Here is a 17,418-nt window from a genome sequence, read left to right as displayed (position 1 = left end):
CCACTAGAGAAGAAAATAGCCGATGGCGTTTCCGTCTCCACGAATACACTAGTACACATGGTAATTCTGGAGCCAAGCTTCCGCGCAGCATGTCCAAAGAACCAATCCTCTGAAACGGAAAATCCGGGATGCTCGTTGAACGTGTCTATAAGGAACTTCCTGTCCCACAAGGCGATAGCGCCATGCGCAAATGTGCAAGAACCCATTTTCCCAGCAACAGCTCGTTGAAGACCGGAAAGTTTATACTCGAGATCCTGGGCCTGCTGGCAAAATGTCCCCTTGGACGATCCGGGCCCTACGGATTTGATCGTGTATCCGAGGCATTTGACTTTTCCTTTGATACGATCCGAAACGATAGGGAAATTTGGAGGTAGACCACAGTCGTCATCAATCAACAGTACGTACTTGAACCTCTCAGCCGCGTAGCAGCCCACAAACTGTGCCACAATCTTCGAGCCAACAGGGGACCAGACATGGTTCACACCGTACGGTGCAACAACGTCAGCAGTGTTGTCCAAAGGTTCGGGCGAATTGCCATTTGCGATGACAAAGATGTTTTGAGGCGGGAAGACTTTGAGCGCCATCTTGATTGTATTCTCAATGATACCGGCGCTCTTGTAACAAGGGATGATCAAGGCTGTCTGAGTGACCCGCGGATCATCCAGCGGCAGTGCTTTCTCTGGATACTTCTCAAAAAGGATGAGAAGCGGCAGGAACGCGTAAATGGTCGCGATACCGATGAAGATGACGTATCCGTACTTCAACACGAGCATCTTTGATAGCAGCTGGTACATGTACCATGTCGTACCTTTCCACAGCGGTACGCCGACGAAGACAAAGTAGACGACGGCAGTGAGGACGAGATAGAAGACAAGTTGGAAGATGACCTGGACGAATGTGTTTCGTTGCCATTGTGCGTTGTGTATTCTGGCATAGCCTTGCTTGTCGCGGAGGGCTTCGCGGCGAAGTCTCCATGTTGAGCTTCTTCGGACGGCTCCAGAGGCGGCGTTTGCTATGCTATTGAATGCTGCTTCTGCAACTTCGATGGGAGTTTGTAGAATTGAACTCCTTTTCCTCGGCTGTCTTCTATCGTTGTGCAATAGAACCGTATCGTCGTGCGACTCGTGTGTATTGTAGGGACTGTGTGAGCGGGTGGGTATTCCGATGTTGAGAGGTTGTTGTCCGTTGTCTGAAAGTTCAGCCCTACTGTTTGTGGCTGAGGGCTCGTCGTAAATGGTATGTAAACCTGTCCGAGTGAAAGTCGTAGGCTGATCCACGTGAATCTCACGTCTATCTGTGTCCTGGCTATGGTCCATTGCGTTCTGACGACAGACCGTCTCAGGGTCACCTTCTTGTGCTTGACTATACCGGAGATTGGGGTCTTGACCAAACCTGGAGTACTGTGTGATGTTCAATCCTCGATCTCTGGGTTCTATATCTGTAGGACTGTATACAGTTGGAGACGTGACGATATTGAGGGGCTGCTGGCGAGCTTCGGGTCCGTGACGGTCGCTCCATTGGTAAGCGAATAGGGGAGGAGGGATTTGGACGCATGGCTTTCGGGGTATAATTTTCTGGTTTTCCATCGTGAGCGACGATTGAGTGTGGGGATACTGAAGGGCGATTACCACATCCTTCTTCTATAAAGCTCGTAGCACAGTGTGGAAGCTACTGCTCCTTCAGAGATCATTCTACATCTCCTGATTCCATTATCGACGAGCTGAATGATCTGAATGCCGCTCTAAGACAACATTATACTTGATTTGTGGGCATGGGTTAGACGTATTACTCAGCCCGCTTCCAGGTTCGGTTAGATTATTGGCATATCTCAAAGTGCTGCGATTGGCATGCAGCAGTAGTAATACCATTGTGTCTGTGCGCGCGATGACTATTCTACCGAACCTTGGAATTGTTACGATCGCTCGGGGAACAGCTCACCGCTGGTAGCCAGCGCTTTAAAGAGTCCTACGGTGTAGTGGGAGGACGTGACTGTTCCTCGATGGGCGGCTTATGCCAAGCTCATTAGCTGACGTTTTACACCGGTTATTCAGCCACCCCACTAAACCCAACGCGACGCTTCTGTAAGATGATGTCTGTGCGCGAATGACGAGCTAGTACAGTCTGTGATGGGCTGGAAATCGGTTTGTGAATGGTCGGCGATATCCCGGTCACGTGCGCAGCCATTCGATCTGCGCAGTCTGTTCTCTATCGCACAGTAGACAAAAGCGGAAATTGGAGGTAGAAGAGAATCGCTTGAAAAACACATACAAAAGCATCCCAGATATCAGCACACGAACCTGGTGTCCCGAGAAAGCTCTTGTCGTGAGCATACATGTAAATTCTGTCTCTTGTGCTTCTTTTGGTTCTTCCTTTCCTATACCTTGGTTCCGCAGTGCTCTTCGCTTTGGGCTTGCGGACAGGTCGAATATAATCTTTGTATTCAATATCAAAAAAGATTCTGCCTCACTTGATGGGGAAATAATGTTCCGTCCCAAGAAGAATATCTTGATTGAGAAGCTTCAGGGCTTCATTATGTATACCAGGCCTGCATAAATCTATTGGTAAAGCTGTAGGGGCTGGTCGCTCATCGTCCATGGACGTTCAAGGGCAGTGAGACGTAGCAACAGCATGGAAATCTGATTGTTCACTAGTGACGCGAGTTGACCTTTTTGACTTGTTACCTACCTTTGTCAACCCAGCAAGGAAGGCGCGTCTCGATTGTTGTTGTTGCTGCCTTGGCAGGTGCTTGGAAAGTCTTTTACACTCACCTCTACGTTCACATCGCGCCCCTACTCTCCAACACGCACACATTTCTTCATCATGAAACATCGTCTGTCCGGGGACGTCGCGCAGCCAGGACCTGGTCGGTCCAAGAGGCACAAACTCGGCGATCAAGGTCAGTTGCGCGAAGCACTGCACAAGATGTAAGACTTTCGACTTGCAGTCGATGTATTTGCAGCTAACGATGATGATAGCACTCAGCAGAACGCCACCACCTCTCCGCTCCTTCGCCTTCCTGCCGAAATCCGAAATATGGTCTTCAATTACGTATTCTGCGGCGAGATTTACCACATTGGTACCAAAGGTCACTGGATGACTTTCGACAACCGTTTCCATCAGCCGAGCCTACTTTTCGTCTCTCGCCAGCTGTATCACGAAACAGCGTTATTGCCGTACAAACTTGCAGACTTTCACCTAGGCCATCATTACTACGGCTCTGGCTACCTCTGTAGCATTCGGGTATTTTTGCGGAGACGATCGAAGGATCAAATTAAAGTCATGGCTCGAGTAACGTGCCACGTTCACGACACGTTTCCAAATGGCGGTGGGATGACGGCAACTGGGGCATACTGGATCAAAACCTTACGGCTCGTATAGTTGCCAAGGCCTTCCGGTCGCCAGACAGCGAGTTTTGTAGTGATGGGGCTGCTAGCTGTACTTGGCCTTTATGTCTGGAATCAGAAGAACTGTGGCGCGCTCCTGAATGCTATAGAAATTCGAATACATGGTCATATGTTCCAACACTCACGTTCACCTTGAGCTACAGGCAGCAAGGGCCATAGTCTTGGCAAAGCCTCTCTCACTCGTTCGCTCTTCACCCACCCTCCTCTTCTGTTCCATCACCTACTCACTTCCTTTTCTTCCAATATCGCCCACGCTTCCGAAGCTACTACTTCTCCATCAACAAGTCACACGTCTTTCAGATATAGGATGCTTGACCAGGCCCGTCACGAAGTTGCAACTAGCGAGCAGCGTCTACGCGACCCCGCTCAGCGTGAGAAGATGTGAGTCTCCTATTTTCTGGCTCAACTGCTCCATTTCTAACGGTCCTTCTTTAGCACTAAGCGCAACGCCATCGAGTCACCACTTCTGCGTCTTCCCCCCGAAATCAGGAACGGTATCTACGCCCACATTTTCGGCAACACATGCTACTACTTTCGGCCCAGCAGATGGCCCGGAGGCCCTCACGTCGTCGTCAAACCTTACCAAACCGAGTATCGACATCTAGACCTGCCTCTCGTTTGTCGCCAGCTCTACCATGAAACGAGGTTGCTTCCTTACAAGCTCGGGACATTCAATTTCCACCAGCTGCCTCATCAATCAGTCTCCGATCCTCTCATCTTTGTCGCCATAAGGATATTCCTGTCAAAGAGATCAAAGGCGGAGGTCGAAGCGCTTCAGACATTGACCTTTAAGTTTGGCCACGAGGATATGAAAACAACTGGGAATGGCATGTACTGGGCCGAACGACTGGGTCTTGTGGTGCAGTTTCTCTCCTAGCTACACACCAAATGATAGTTTGCTAGCGATGCCGAGCAGATCGTTGCAAGGAGAGTCGTCATCGTAATGTTGGAGTTCTCCAGGCAACGTCCTCAAACGACGACTGGTTGAGGAAGACGAGGTCATTAGACAACTGGAGTATTTGGAATACAGTGGGCGTCACGTTCACCCAGGCAAACAACAACCAACAGGCTTCTCTTGTGTATATAACCAAATCAACATCCTCGTGTACTGCTCCGCTTGGCACCTAAATCGTCTTGATCTCTTTCTGTCCCAAGCTCCGCAATTGCTCCAACTATCCTCTTCCATAGGTAGCCCAATTTCAATACGATCATCGCTTCGGACACTCTCGATGGAAGCCGGTCAAAAGAGGATAACGAGGAGAACAGTTCGGCTCGCTAAGATGTGCGACTTCTGAATCTGTCATCGAACGATAAGTTAACAATAATTCAGTACCGAACTCAACGTCTTGCAATCACCTCTCCTTCGTCTTCCTGGAGAACTCAAAAACATCGTATACTCCTACGTATATTGTGAACAATATTTCTTCCTGGACAGGGCTGTATGGCGCCAATATCGTCGAGTTGAGATGGAGGACAGTCTTGATCGGGCTCTCGGTTTGCCTCTTACGTGTCGTAAGTTGAGAGAGGAAACTGAACTGCTTCCATACAAACTAGCGACGTTCTACTTCGAAGGCTTCTTTGCATGCAGGCTTAGGAGATATGGCAAGAATGTAGAGCATAATGTTTATCAACAGCAACGTGCAGCGCTACGAAGCTTTCTGGAGAACAGATCAGAGGAGCAGATTGAGGTTTTAAGTAGAGTGGGGTTTGGGGGATCCAATGGGGCGACGACGAGGTATGACAAGAAGATGAGGACTGGTCTGTATTGGGTCGAGGAGCTGGGTGGCATTGGGCTCCTTTCCTAGCTCTAGATTGAGGAGTTGATTCATGTTCCAGCCGCTAGATGTGTTGTTGCGCCAAGACAATCCACAATGATAACTGTATGTTCTAAAAGAGTAGCCTTGGACCCATGACCACTGCTATAGCTTGATATCTATATCCTAATTGCTTCACTTGCATACCACATTGGGGTCAAAGATGAAGGTGAAGGCAGGGATTTCCTATGACGTGTCGTTGACGCCGTAAGTCTCTTTGAGTGGTCTCCTTCACCTTGGCCACCTCTTCAGGAAGGGAAGAACGTCTGTGAATACCCGACCTTGGCAGGGTCTCTCCAGGCACTTGAATCTTCTCTCCGACTAGATCTCTTCCACCAACACGCTTTCCACCACCGTCGCCCTTCCTTGAGTCTTTGTGACCACTTCGCCATCGATGTCTTCCTCCTCTATCGGCAACGCGGCTGATCAGCATCTGGAGCAGTCTCGAAGTGAGATTGCTGCGCGCGACAAGATGTTAGACTCCCCGTTCCTTCCGTTTTCTCGCTTAGCAATAACTGATTTATGATAGCTCCAAGCTCAACGCTGCGAACTCCCCACTCCTTCGTCTCCCGCCTGAGATTAGGAACATGATCTACGAAAACGTCTTCCGCGATCAAGTCCTCGAACTTAAAGGTACGGAGTTTGATCTCGTCGAAGGAGAGTATGACGTCATCCAGACAACGGTGCACGTCACCAAATACTTAAGCCTACTTCGTGTCTCTCGCCAATTGTATCGAGAAACCGCCTTGTTACCATATCAGCTCACCACTTTCAAGTTCGGCTATTCTCATTATCCTTTGGGCAAACCATTCAGCGCTCTGAAAATTTTCTTGTTGAACAGATCGTGGGCGCAGGTCTCAAGCCTGCAGCGCATGGAGTGTCCTGTTAAGTTTGACAGGTACTATATGCCTGTCCACGAGGATAAGAAGAAGAGTGGAACTGGCCTGTACTGGTTCGCTTATTTGAATCTGGAACAGTCCAACTTGGCCGTTCACGGAACAGTTCTGTGAAAGCATTGGTTTCGAATCCGCGATCGCACACCTTGTGGTCTTGATGTTAGGATGCTACAAGGGTGGTCGAAAGCGGGGTTCGGGGTGGTTATGTACTCAGCCATGTCCCTAATGTGGTTAGTCTGCTTTAGAACCCACGGTTTCCTCAAATATCCATGATTTATAACGCACCTTTTCCATCTCGCTTCCTCTGTACCTGCTTGCTACCCTTATCTGAACACCCCATGCCCGAGGTCGACATGCCCACTCGCAAACAGACTGCGCCACCCTCGAGTGGTAGGTCTTTCGCAGAGGGAAGAGAGACGTTTCTGATCGTGACGCCGCAGTCCAGTCCTCAGGATCTACTCCTACATGAACGTGGTCGCCTGGACAAGATGTAAGTCCCTTGAGACTCAGCCATTAGCGCTCTGACTTACAACGTGTTTTAGCACCGAGATCAATGCTGTTCAGTCACCACTTTTACGTCTTCCAGCGGAGATAAAAAATATGATCTATACTTATGTTTTTGATAGGGTCGTTGGAATCAACACAAACGCATGGTTTCTCTTCCAACATGTCAGTCTAATGCCACATTATTTCAACGATGTATATCTCTATCACCATTCCGCCGACCGCAAACACAACTTTCTAAATCTGCTCTACGTCTCTTGCCAAATTCACGAGGAGACCGCTTTACTCCCGTACAAGCTTACAAAATTCAATTTTGGCATCTTGATCTCAGGAGAGCTCGACGATGATGACAATATGTTTGAGGCTATAAGAGTATTCCTAGAGAAAAGATCAAAGAGACAGATTGAAGCTCTTGCCAAGTTGGAGATTATGCTTCTCCAAGATGTTACGGATCTCGGAGAGTTAAAGTTGGGGACCGGTATGTACTGGGCTAACAGGTTGAGATGCAAGATTCCTCCTGCCTAGCTGTCGATCAGTCGTTTTTGCCGGGCATTCCTGTCAGTGGGCAGTGAGCGTTATGGTGAAACGGGTCCCAGGAGTACATGCTTTCGTCACGGAGGCAACATTGGTACAGCGGTGCTGGTGGGCAGCTTACTTGTTAGCACTCTACTATCGTCGTTTTTCAGAATCCAGGACATGCATGTATCCACAGATCCGAAACGGATGCTTCAAAATTCCACACTCAGCCTCATTCACTTGAGATCGACCTTCACTGCCTCTCTCGCACTTTGCGTATACATTCTGAGGTCAACATCCACCTCGTCTTTGGAAAGTTTCATCCCGGCCATCATGGCCTCCCGAGGCCACACCTCACTGTATGCTGGCAATAGACAGCTCACTGTTAAGAAGGTGTGGGATGATAGAGTCCAGCTAACGGACAGGGATAGGGCTCAAATTCCTACTGTCAAGGCCGCTGGCCACCGCGTTCTGCATGATCGACCCCGCCGTGATTAGGTGCAAGTAATTTAGTTTCTCATACATGAGTGGTGATCTGGAATTTCCCATATCTACAATTTAGACGCAAGAAATTGCCCCATACTCTGCCCGCCGACCAAGATTGGAAACATGATATAGGCTTGTCTTCTCGCTAAAGACTATGCAATCAGATACATGTGAATCATACATATCCGCATCGTAATCCCCGCCCTGACCCGCATAGATCATAATCTCTTACATCTACTCTATGTTTGCCGTTAGGTCCACGCTGACACAGCACTTCTCCATAAGAACTTGACACTTCTGCGAACGCTAACCTAAGTCAATGTTTTTCTTCAAATGCTTTCCTTACAGCAGTGAGCGAAGACGCTGATAGAAGCGATAACTACATGAATAGTCTGAACCTTCTGCAAATGTCGGGAAAAGGTACACACACGTGAAGGTGCAGGATAATCTTGGACCACCCATTGAGGATGGCTTTTGGAGAAGATAGCAATAGACCGGTCGTAAACGGAGATAGAACTTGGAAGTGGGTGGGGCTTCCAAAAGAGGTAATCAGTCTGGCTTGGCTTCACCTTCACTTTTGTCGGCAGCCTAAATACCCATCGAAGAGCTCGCCCTTGAGTCCCACAACCTTTTCTCCTTGCAAAATCACCCCGCTTACGACAGTTGTCCTACACTCCACGATGCCAGCCAAGAGGCGTGCAGCCATGGCTTCCGCCGACGCTACGTCTGCAAAGAAGTCGAAGTCGAAACCAACGAAGCGCAAGGGGAGATCAGAACGGAGGTCAGAGCGGAGAGCTGCCATGCGTGATCGAGTTCAGTCTCACCATAGCCAGGAACTTCGCGACCACAAGTAAGCTTCCGGATACCCGATCTCAGAGTGCGCGACTGACGTCCTTTACAGCGGCAAGCTCAAACACTTCCCCCTTCTGCGCCTACCTGCCGAAATTAGGAACGCTATCTACGAGCACGTTTTCAGCGACACACAGTACGACTTCGATGCTTCCTGCATGGTTGAAGACGACACTAGAGCCTCTCAATCATTCAATGAATGTAACCTCGGTCTCATAGCCGCCTCTCGCCAACTCCATGCTGAAACTCGATTGCTACCCTACAGTCTAGCCGTCTTTCGCTTTGACTTCGAGACCTCCAAGGATGGATGGCAAGGACCCGTAAAAAGATTCGTTGATCTGAGAACAGAAGAACAGAAGGGTGCTATTGGTGACAACATGAGGGTTATCGTGGAAGAGTTTTGGATCACCAGATATCTGAGCGCCAGATACGGCAGGCGTGAATATATCATCTCAAGATTTGATCGCCTCTTTCGTTGATGTCTAGCCGGCAGAAGTACTTAAATTAGTACTAAATCATAAGCCTTTCTGTAAAAGAAGCTATGTTCAGGGAGCCATTGCACAGTGATAGTGGAGTAGTATCCCATACTTAAGAAAGCTGTATACTGCTAGTTCGCTAAAAGTCAATTAATAGTAGCTGAGATTGATCTTAGGCTAAGGCTTAGGGCGTTGATCTAGATGTCGTTTATCTGGATACAGTTGCGAGCCGCACGCTTGCGCCTTGATCGGGTTATCATTGAGGATTCGCCGACTGGACTCCAGACCATTACAGGCATACTCTCTACCAGTACGACAGCTGCTCAAGATGGCCATAGAAGGTAACTCGTTCGTTCTCCCAGATGCCATCCCCTTGAGCATAAGCCTCACTGATGTTGTATCCTTTGGTACCTGGAAGTGGGCCGAGTTCGCCGTTCTTGATTACCTGGTGGATGTTGAAGGATGCGTTGCGCTGAGAAAGGTTCAACTCGACATCTTGGAAATAGTTGTTTCCGCTGTATTCGCTTGTCCATGGATTCATTCCCTTTGTCGTGTTGTCCACTTCAAGGACCTCGTGAATGCCATTGGGGTGCCAGATCGTCGCCCAGGCAGGAATGCCGAAAGGCTTCTCGATTGTTGGGCCTACAACCCAGCCATGGATCAGGATACCGTTGGAAAGGTAGAGCCAATATCCGTAGTGACCTCCAGCAATCCCGAACTCGCCCCACTGGCGCTCGAAATAGCCTCTGGACTGATCTGAGTCAATTACCAGTTTTTCTCCACCGACCGTGATAGTTCCTTCAAGCTTGAGAGTTGGATTGCCCTATAGGTAGAACGTGTTAGCAGGACGAACACTCTTATCCAACTCCACAGTGCGCACATACCCAATACCAAGAATATCCTGGGACAAGCGTGCGATAGTCATTTTGATTAGAGTTTCCACCATTCTTGGGTGAGATCGTTACGCCACCAGCGCCCCCAATGTACAAATTCTTGCCCGTCGGAGTCATTTGAACGTCCATCTTGACACCGGCATAATCCGCAGAAATATGCACATCGGTGAAGTTGTCACCTCCGCGTGGACTTGTGAGGTTTTGAATCTCCGATCGAAAATTGAGGAACTCGGTGCTCCCTGTCCCAGGTGCGAAGGCAGTTGCCCCAGTGGATGAGAAGTTCTGCAGATCTTCCACTCTAAAGATACCAGTTGTCTCGCCGCGGAAGAAGTTCGGGGCCAGCATCGTATGAAATTTCCGTCCACAGGTGGTGGTCAACCAATAGAAATAGCAGTAGCTGTTCAAGTTGTCTGGATTCTCTTCATCAAGCCAGACCATCGTTTTGCGAACATCGTAGCGGCCCGCGTGCGTCTTCGCTGATAGTGAGTTCTTGTTCCATCTTGATATACGGGGAAACATACACCATCATTATCAATAGTACTGATAGGGAAGCTTGGTCTGACAAATGGAGGGATTTCAGAGATGTTGACGGCGCTTACGAGACCAACGAGAAACAAAGAAAGGGACCGCATCATGACTTTGATGTATCAGCTGTGCGAGGTTGACGTGGAGGAAGCTTGAGGCAATTATCAGGAGGAGGATACCAAAGCACGATATACGTCTGAGTGACATGATGGAACGTATTATTTAATCCACTCTAGAGCTCTCAAGACTGTTCTAGGACCATGACTGTTTTGGTTGCTAGCGCTTCTCCGGAAGCGACATGATATCTTGTCGTTGCAATTCATTCCATCAGAACCTCGTACGTATGACTCGCGATGTCCTCAAATATCTTGCTGGCAAAGGCAACGAATTTCTATACGCGTACTCATAACGTGGGTCTGCTTATTGCAGGCATGACGTACTTGTACCTACATTGGGATAGCTTCGTGCACATGCATCTAATGCAGGAATTGGATCGATGCAAAAAATAGTGGAACAGAACCTCTGTTTCAACGTATGATGACTCAATAAGCCTTCCGGAACATAAAATTTCGCTCATATGTATACACAAAATAAAGCAAGACAATGAGTTTCTCAAGGGAATGTGAGCACACTTTGTTTGTATCTAGGTAATTTGTAATAGCTACACTGCTCCTGTTCGTAAAGAAACTATGGAGATAAATCGAAATGCATCAATTATACTGCGATGGTAGATTTCATGATTAATATAATGTTCCAATTGTATGCCCAGAGTGTTCAGCAGGTATTTATTGTAAGCCCTCCCACAAAGCGTACACACGAACGCTGTAGAGTTAGATTGATCTAGAAATATGCACAAAGACTGGTTTAATGTGTATGCGCAGACGGAATACAGGCTTTACCTACCTGTCTTTGAAGGCAGGATGACAACCTCCGTACCACCGCGGAGATACAGATTAAGCTTTCCTAGGCTCGTGATCTATACGAGTTACGCGTATTCTCAGTGCAAGCAGTTACGTAATTCTAAGCGCCATCGGACCGACCTTTGCAGGTATTCAACATCCACCCGTTACGAAGCTACCTGCTGTAAGTCGCAAATATCACCAAGAGACATCGTTGTTGATAATATCTTATACGTTTTTTTCATGCTGATATGACTTGAGGGCATGTGCAAAATTCTTTTTTGTCATTAAGCAAACCACATAATTTATCGATCGCTTGTGGAGCACTTTAATACATGTAAGGCTGACTTATGGTTTCGCTCAAGGATAACTTCCAATTCGCTTGCCATCACTCTATGACTCTGAACAATTTCCGCTGTAATAATCCTTTAACAGTTTTGTAACAGTACCGCTCGGCGCGTCAACTCATGACGATTTGCAAGGCGATACGGTTCTGCAGCGGCCAATGCGATTCAGATTCAATATCCGTCAAAAGCAACGGCGCGCCGGGTGTCCAAGCATCTACACATTGAGACATGTAGATTTCTACTAGGCTGATAGTTCATTCAACATTGTGGACTGATAGGCTCTCGTTTCTCGTTCAAGTCATGTGCCGGTTGAAAGATGACGACCTGTTCAAGATTTGACGCCCAAAGATTCGCCGACGGGCTTGCCGGGAAGCTTGCCGAAGTGCCTGGAGCGGCTTACGAGGCCATGCCGAAAGCTGCATGTTGGAATGCATCCAAACATCATCGTCGTCACTAAACCTTGCAGACCAGGAAGAACGGTCGGTTACCATCTTTGTACGATCCGCGACCATCCGCTCGGACACACCGGTACTCTTTTGGCCGAGAGAAGTCCTTGGAGAAGAGCAAAGTGAAGCGTAATTGCTGTAGACATATAAATGCAAGTAACAAACTATGGAATATGTAGCTTGTCCTACAGGAACATTCTAACAGATCTTCTCAAACCTATATTGAAACCTATCGTTTGCACAAATCGCCTTTAGAAAATGTCAGAAATCAAAGGGTACGAGATCGGCGAGATCAACGCGAAAGCTGCATTCACCTCAGATATCATCCTTGACGCCAGAATCGATCTTCCTGGTTGTGTCAATGCACAAGAGTTGGGTCGTCGTGACATGGACGTCCGTAAAGGCATGTACATCACGTACTTGCCTTACCAACCACATCCAATCACGGGCCAGATTATGGCGGGCGGACGATATCTATTCGAAACTTGGGAAGACGTACTTGACTACGATCATTGGACCACCAATGTTTACGAGACCGGGGATCCTCCAGAGAAGTTTTGGAGCCGATCAACGATGCAAAAGGTCGACCGATGGAACTGGCATGTCGCTGGAGCCTGTCACTTCTCCCATCCCGAAACCCATGGTCTAAGCCGTTTCCAACGTTGGAGCTACTCCGGTGACCATGTCGAAGAACATCTCCGCGAAATTTATCCCCGTATTCGTGATGCAGCCAAGGCCTATGAAGCCGCAGGAGTGTGGCTTTTGTACCAGCCGGAGGCAAATTTGATTGGTCTCTACTATAATGCGAAAGCCGAAGAATCTGGACACTTGGTCTCTCTACGAGGCGATCGAGAATTTGAAGGCTCAGCCATCTCTTGGGCCGCTTTTCCCCGAGTCCCTGAGTCTTCGACCGGTGTTTGACCGCTCAAGCCTCAACTTGTCAATGTGGCTTCCTAAGTCGCGCCTAGCCGGGGGCGTTCACCAAACTAATCCCCTAGTTCCTATTCTCCCTGCAGTCACTGTGTAGACTCATCTAGTCAGTACCAAGAGCAAGAAAAGATAACAAATTGGTGCAAGCACAGATGTGATGGTTTCAGACCGTTGGTGTTCCATCACGGGCCACTGCGTACATGAGAAGTCACATGTATACCCTTCCTGTGTGGGTAACACTGCGGAGCTCCTTCGCGACCTTCTTCTTGGAACTTTCTTGTCATAGCACTTGGATATATCATCTTGTCTTTTCCGACACTCTCACAATAGATTACAGACTCCCTGCTCACTATTGTTGGGACTAACGTAAGCCGACAATGGCCTGCCTGGTCGTGGCTAGGCCCTGTGCAGTGGGAACATTGTGACAACAGACTTCGCAGCAATATATATGATTAAGAGACTGAATTTCTAACAGTAATCACGCGGCGCATGTTCTTCGTTAAGTGTCACAAAGCTGTAAGCTGAATTACTGATAAAGCTTCTTAGTTGTATAACAATACATCAGCGCGAAACTCTGCCTTGCTATTCAGCAAACTGGGTGAAAGTTCTATAATTTCGTAGAGAGAGGTTAGAGCGATGATTCGCGTGCGAGTATGCTATGGAAGATACTTTTTGAAATGATGGGCGAATATCTCAGGCCTGTTGTAGTGACCTGCGAAATCAAAGGTGTGCTTATACCTCTTTACAGCGTCTAGATCGACATCGGCGAACAGAATTTCGTCTCCTATCTTCGCATCAATCGACCCGGCAACCTCGACACCTCCCGGTGCAAATATGGAAGCTCTTCTTTTTTTCTGCTCGCTTCGCATGAACTCCCTGGTCCTCTCGTCGATTCCGTATGCCTCGATCTCTGCATCAGAGACAACAGCAGCCGCGTTGATGACATAAGTCCCTACTGAGAATGCAACCGCCTTGCCGGCCGTATTAACGAAGTCGGCTACGTCCATTCCAAAGGTCAGAAACTGCGGCCAAGCAGCGACATGTACGACAGGGTGATCCAAGGCAGTCGAGTACTGCCCTAGGGGGTTGCCATTTTCACCACACAACAAACCACTCAGCCCACCAAATTCCGTTTGGATCGACGTCTTGCTACCTGTTGTGCCAGGCGCATGGATCATACGTTCTCCCACAGTCGGCACGTATTTCTGGTGTTTGTGCAGAAAAGTTCCATCTCGGCCGATAGTCAGTTGGGTATTGTATAGCGTTCCAGTGGTGTTCGGATGGCGCTCGTTGATGGCAACCACGGCGTAGATGTTTGCTTCCCTGCATGCATCCTGCAGCGATTCCACTTCAGGGCCAGGAACTTCCACTGCATTATTGAAAAGTTGAAGGTAAAGCGATTCCGTGAGAGGATCAGTAGTGCGGAGGAAGGGAAACCAGCCCGGAAATCCTGGGATGAACCCCTCCGGGAAACCAATGACATCTGCACCTCGGGATCCCGCTTTTCGGATAAGCTCACATGCCTTTTGTGTCGAGGCTGTCTTGTCTAGAAATACCGGGGCTGCCTGTACAGCTGCGAGTTTGATAGCCATGAAGAGTACAATAAACCTGGATTTGAAGATATCGAATAGACGTGGTAGGCTTGTTCGAAAAGCAGGCTTTGGTTTGCAGTGATGAAATACTTGATGCTTTCGGCGGTATTTATGCACAGTTGCCGACACGACAATGCCGATCGGCATCGAAGTTAAGGCTGTGCTGAGTGAACTGCCGCTTGATGCACGATGAAGGCCCGATAACTCCCAAAACCAAAAATTGGATAGAAAAACAAGATAGCTATGTACCGGTTGACGTGTTTTACCAAAGTGCTAGATACACTACTGTATGTCAAGCAATATGCTGTTAGGCGATGCTGGATACACCTCATTCTGCACTCATAGAGTTTATTGTTCTGTAGGCCTAGAAACAGATTACCGTCAAGCAATAATAACGGCCATAGATCTTGATTACCGCGGATCGAGTCGAATCGGTCTAGAATAGACAAAGCTCAGATATTCTGTACTTGCGCATGATAATCACAGTAGCTTAACAGAGACTTCCGAAACTTAAAATCACGAAACCGATGAAGTTCTGCAGCCACTACAGATTACAATAAGATTATACACAGCTAGAGTCAAGCTAGGACTAGGCTTATAGATGTAAGAGGTCACGCCTAAGTACTGCAACACGCCAATTTTCATATTGTCTACTGACTTGAAGTCGCTCAAGGTGATGTTTGGGATTTCTGAATGGACACAGAACGACCAGGCAACAACTGCGTCAAGGTTGATGTCGCAATGAGCTAAACCAATATATGACTGAGCGTTGAATACCGCTGGAGTGAATTGAAAAATTAAGATTGATTGCCACTTCCGCCACACGCCAGCCTGTAGGACTAAGTTACCAGCACTATATCGAAAGCCTTTCTTCGGTCTTTCTTCCTGCTTTCCTTTTCCAGATCACTCCACCCGTCAGAGCTTGCGCATAAGTCAACATGGTTTCCCGAAAGCGACCTCTCACGCATCCGACTGATGCACCCACGGCGAAGAGACTGCGCGATGTGAGAGCTCTTCGGCGAGCTGCTCAACGAGATCCGAGTCAACTCGATCGGATGTAAGTACCAGACTAGAACCACACAAACATCAATCTAATCTTCGCTATAGCACCGAGTACAACGCTATCGAGTCCCCTCTCCTCTGCTTGCCAACCGAGCTACGCGACATGATTTACGCCTGTGTCTTCGAAAACGAGCAGTGGGTATTCCATGAAGACGATTCATCCGATGAAAAGGGCTTCTTGAGCTCAAGATCATTCCGTGAGAGTAACCTCGGATTGCTATCCACTTCTCGCCAACTACGTGCAGAAACCAAATTGCTTCCGTATCAGCTTGCAACGTTCCACTTCAGATTCTATGATTGGGACGACTGGAGCGAAGTGGAGTGGTTGATGCGTCTTCAGATGAGGTTCTTCGAGACTAGAACAGTAGAACAGCTTCAAGCTATGACTACGGTAACAGTCTCCGGACATGTCGACGTGTTGAACACCTACATACATTATCGAGGGAACGTGGCTTCCTGGTTTGATTTCTTGCCCCCCATGTCAGGCAAGGCACCTACTCAGAAATGGAAATCATTGCAGAAACAGCTAGGCGCCAAGTGCACAGGTCTCGATTTTTAGCTATAGACAATTCAAACAAGTCATAACTATTCACTACATGTGCAATGCCCGTACGGGAGCCTAGTTCCATCTACGTCACTAGCTCGCTTATTTCAGGCGACGCCTCCAATCCTCAAGTAGCTTACCTTTAATTGCACAACCTCTCTCTTCCTACGTCTCTCTGAAAGTCTCAACGAAACTTCAGCATGGCATCCAAACGCCTCGTTAGGACGCCTCATGTCAGCAAGTCATTGGCAAAGGAACAAACCGGTAGTGAGGCTCAGCGCAAGGCTTATGCTCAACAGCTTCGCGAGCAAGGCCATTATGATAAAATGTAAGTCTTCATATAGACTTTAGCAAGCCCCGTAGCTAAAACGTCTAGCACCGAGCTCAACGCAGCCAACTCACCTCTTCTCCGCCTCCCTGCCGAGATTAGAAACATGATTTTTGAGCAAGTCTTCGTCAACCGCGATATCCACTTGCAAGCATACAGCGAAGACCCCATATCCATTCCAGACATCTATACCTTTTACGATATGGGCGATTTTGGGTTGAGTCTACTTTTTGTATCTCGCCAGCTTCGTACAGAAACAGCCTTGCTTCCGTACAAGCTATGCACGATGCGACTTATTGATGGTTGGTGGACAGAAGGAGAAGATAACTCGCGGCCCATTGTCAGATGTTTCTTGAAAAGGCGATTGAGGGAACAAGTGGAAGTCATTAGTGATTTGGCACTTCCAGTATTTGATGAGCAAGATGGTGAGCACAAACTTCTCCGTGGGACAGGATCATACTGGGTTGAGTGGCTGAATAGCGAAGAGGATGGACAGTGGCTGGACGAAGTTCTCGGTTTCAAGAAATAGAGGAGTGGATAGTCACTTAGTTTGAAGGTCGATCCTGTTGGTCTTCGGATGGCGGATACGCAGGAGAGGATATCCTCATCTGGATTCTACCATTGATGAAAATATTGACTTGACGTTCACCTATCCCTCTCCTAGAGTTAAGCTTGAAAGTTGCTTTAGATGTCAAAATTCGATACACTGGCCACTGTACATATGTGCAGCTCAATAAGTCGAAACTTGGGTGACTAGCACGGTAGCAACGTTGTCTCTCGAGGTATCCTGTGAGCCTCGACGTCGGTCAGTGTGACACGTCAGCCCTCGATCACGCGTATAAATCACAAACCCCGTCCCCCAGTGCCATAAACATGCACGCGCATATCGCACATTCTGCAAACGCCC

General features: G+C 48.2%; 4 protein-coding genes across 4 annotated transcripts; 1 reads left to right on the top strand and 3 right to left on the bottom strand.

Annotated features, from left to right (window-relative positions):
- Positions 1–56: 56 nt before the first annotated feature.
- GT037_010682 (glycosyl transferase) lies at positions 57–1,586 on the bottom strand (the record flags this gene model as incomplete). The annotated part of the gene is made up of 1 exon (XM_038935729.1): positions 57–1,586. A coding segment is annotated over one exon (1,530 nt), but the record flags the coding sequence as incomplete, so codon positions are not given.
- A 1,234-nt stretch (positions 1,587–2,820) lies between these two features.
- GT037_010679 (uncharacterized protein) lies at positions 2,821–17,040 on the top strand (the record flags this gene model as incomplete). The annotated part of the gene is made up of 15 exons (XM_038935726.1): positions 2,821–2,924; positions 2,976–3,076; positions 3,548–3,785; positions 3,840–4,235; positions 5,748–6,219; positions 6,360–6,604; positions 6,741–7,096; positions 8,284–8,470; positions 8,522–8,943; positions 11,412–11,446; positions 12,311–12,968; positions 15,511–15,634; positions 15,685–16,176; positions 16,383–16,511; positions 16,560–17,040. The coding sequence occupies 15 exons, from the start codon at positions 2,821–2,823 to the stop codon at positions 17,038–17,040; spliced, it is 4,440 nt and encodes a 1,479-aa protein (XP_038781730.1).
- On the bottom strand, positions 9,250–10,276 carry GT037_010681 (uncharacterized protein; the record flags this gene model as incomplete). Its single annotated transcript, XM_038935728.1, has 2 exons — positions 9,250–9,768; positions 9,830–10,276. 2 exons carry the CDS (start codon positions 10,274–10,276, stop codon positions 9,250–9,252), a joined length of 966 nt encoding a protein of 321 aa, XP_038781732.1.
- GT037_010680 (uncharacterized protein) lies at positions 13,642–14,577 on the bottom strand (the record flags this gene model as incomplete). The annotated part of the gene is made up of 1 exon (XM_038935727.1): positions 13,642–14,577. One exon carries the CDS (start codon positions 14,575–14,577, stop codon positions 13,642–13,644), a length of 936 nt encoding a protein of 311 aa, XP_038781731.1.
- Positions 17,041–17,418: the final 378 nt, after the last annotated feature.

This window comes from Alternaria burnsii (assembly GCF_013036055.1).
Source record: "Alternaria burnsii strain CBS107.38 chromosome Unknown 717, whole genome shotgun sequence".
Lineage (NCBI taxonomy): Eukaryota > Fungi > Ascomycota > Dothideomycetes > Pleosporales > Pleosporaceae > Alternaria > Alternaria burnsii.
The sequence above is the reverse complement of the archived record's forward strand: the minus strand, read 5'-3'. Positions and strand labels throughout refer to the sequence as shown.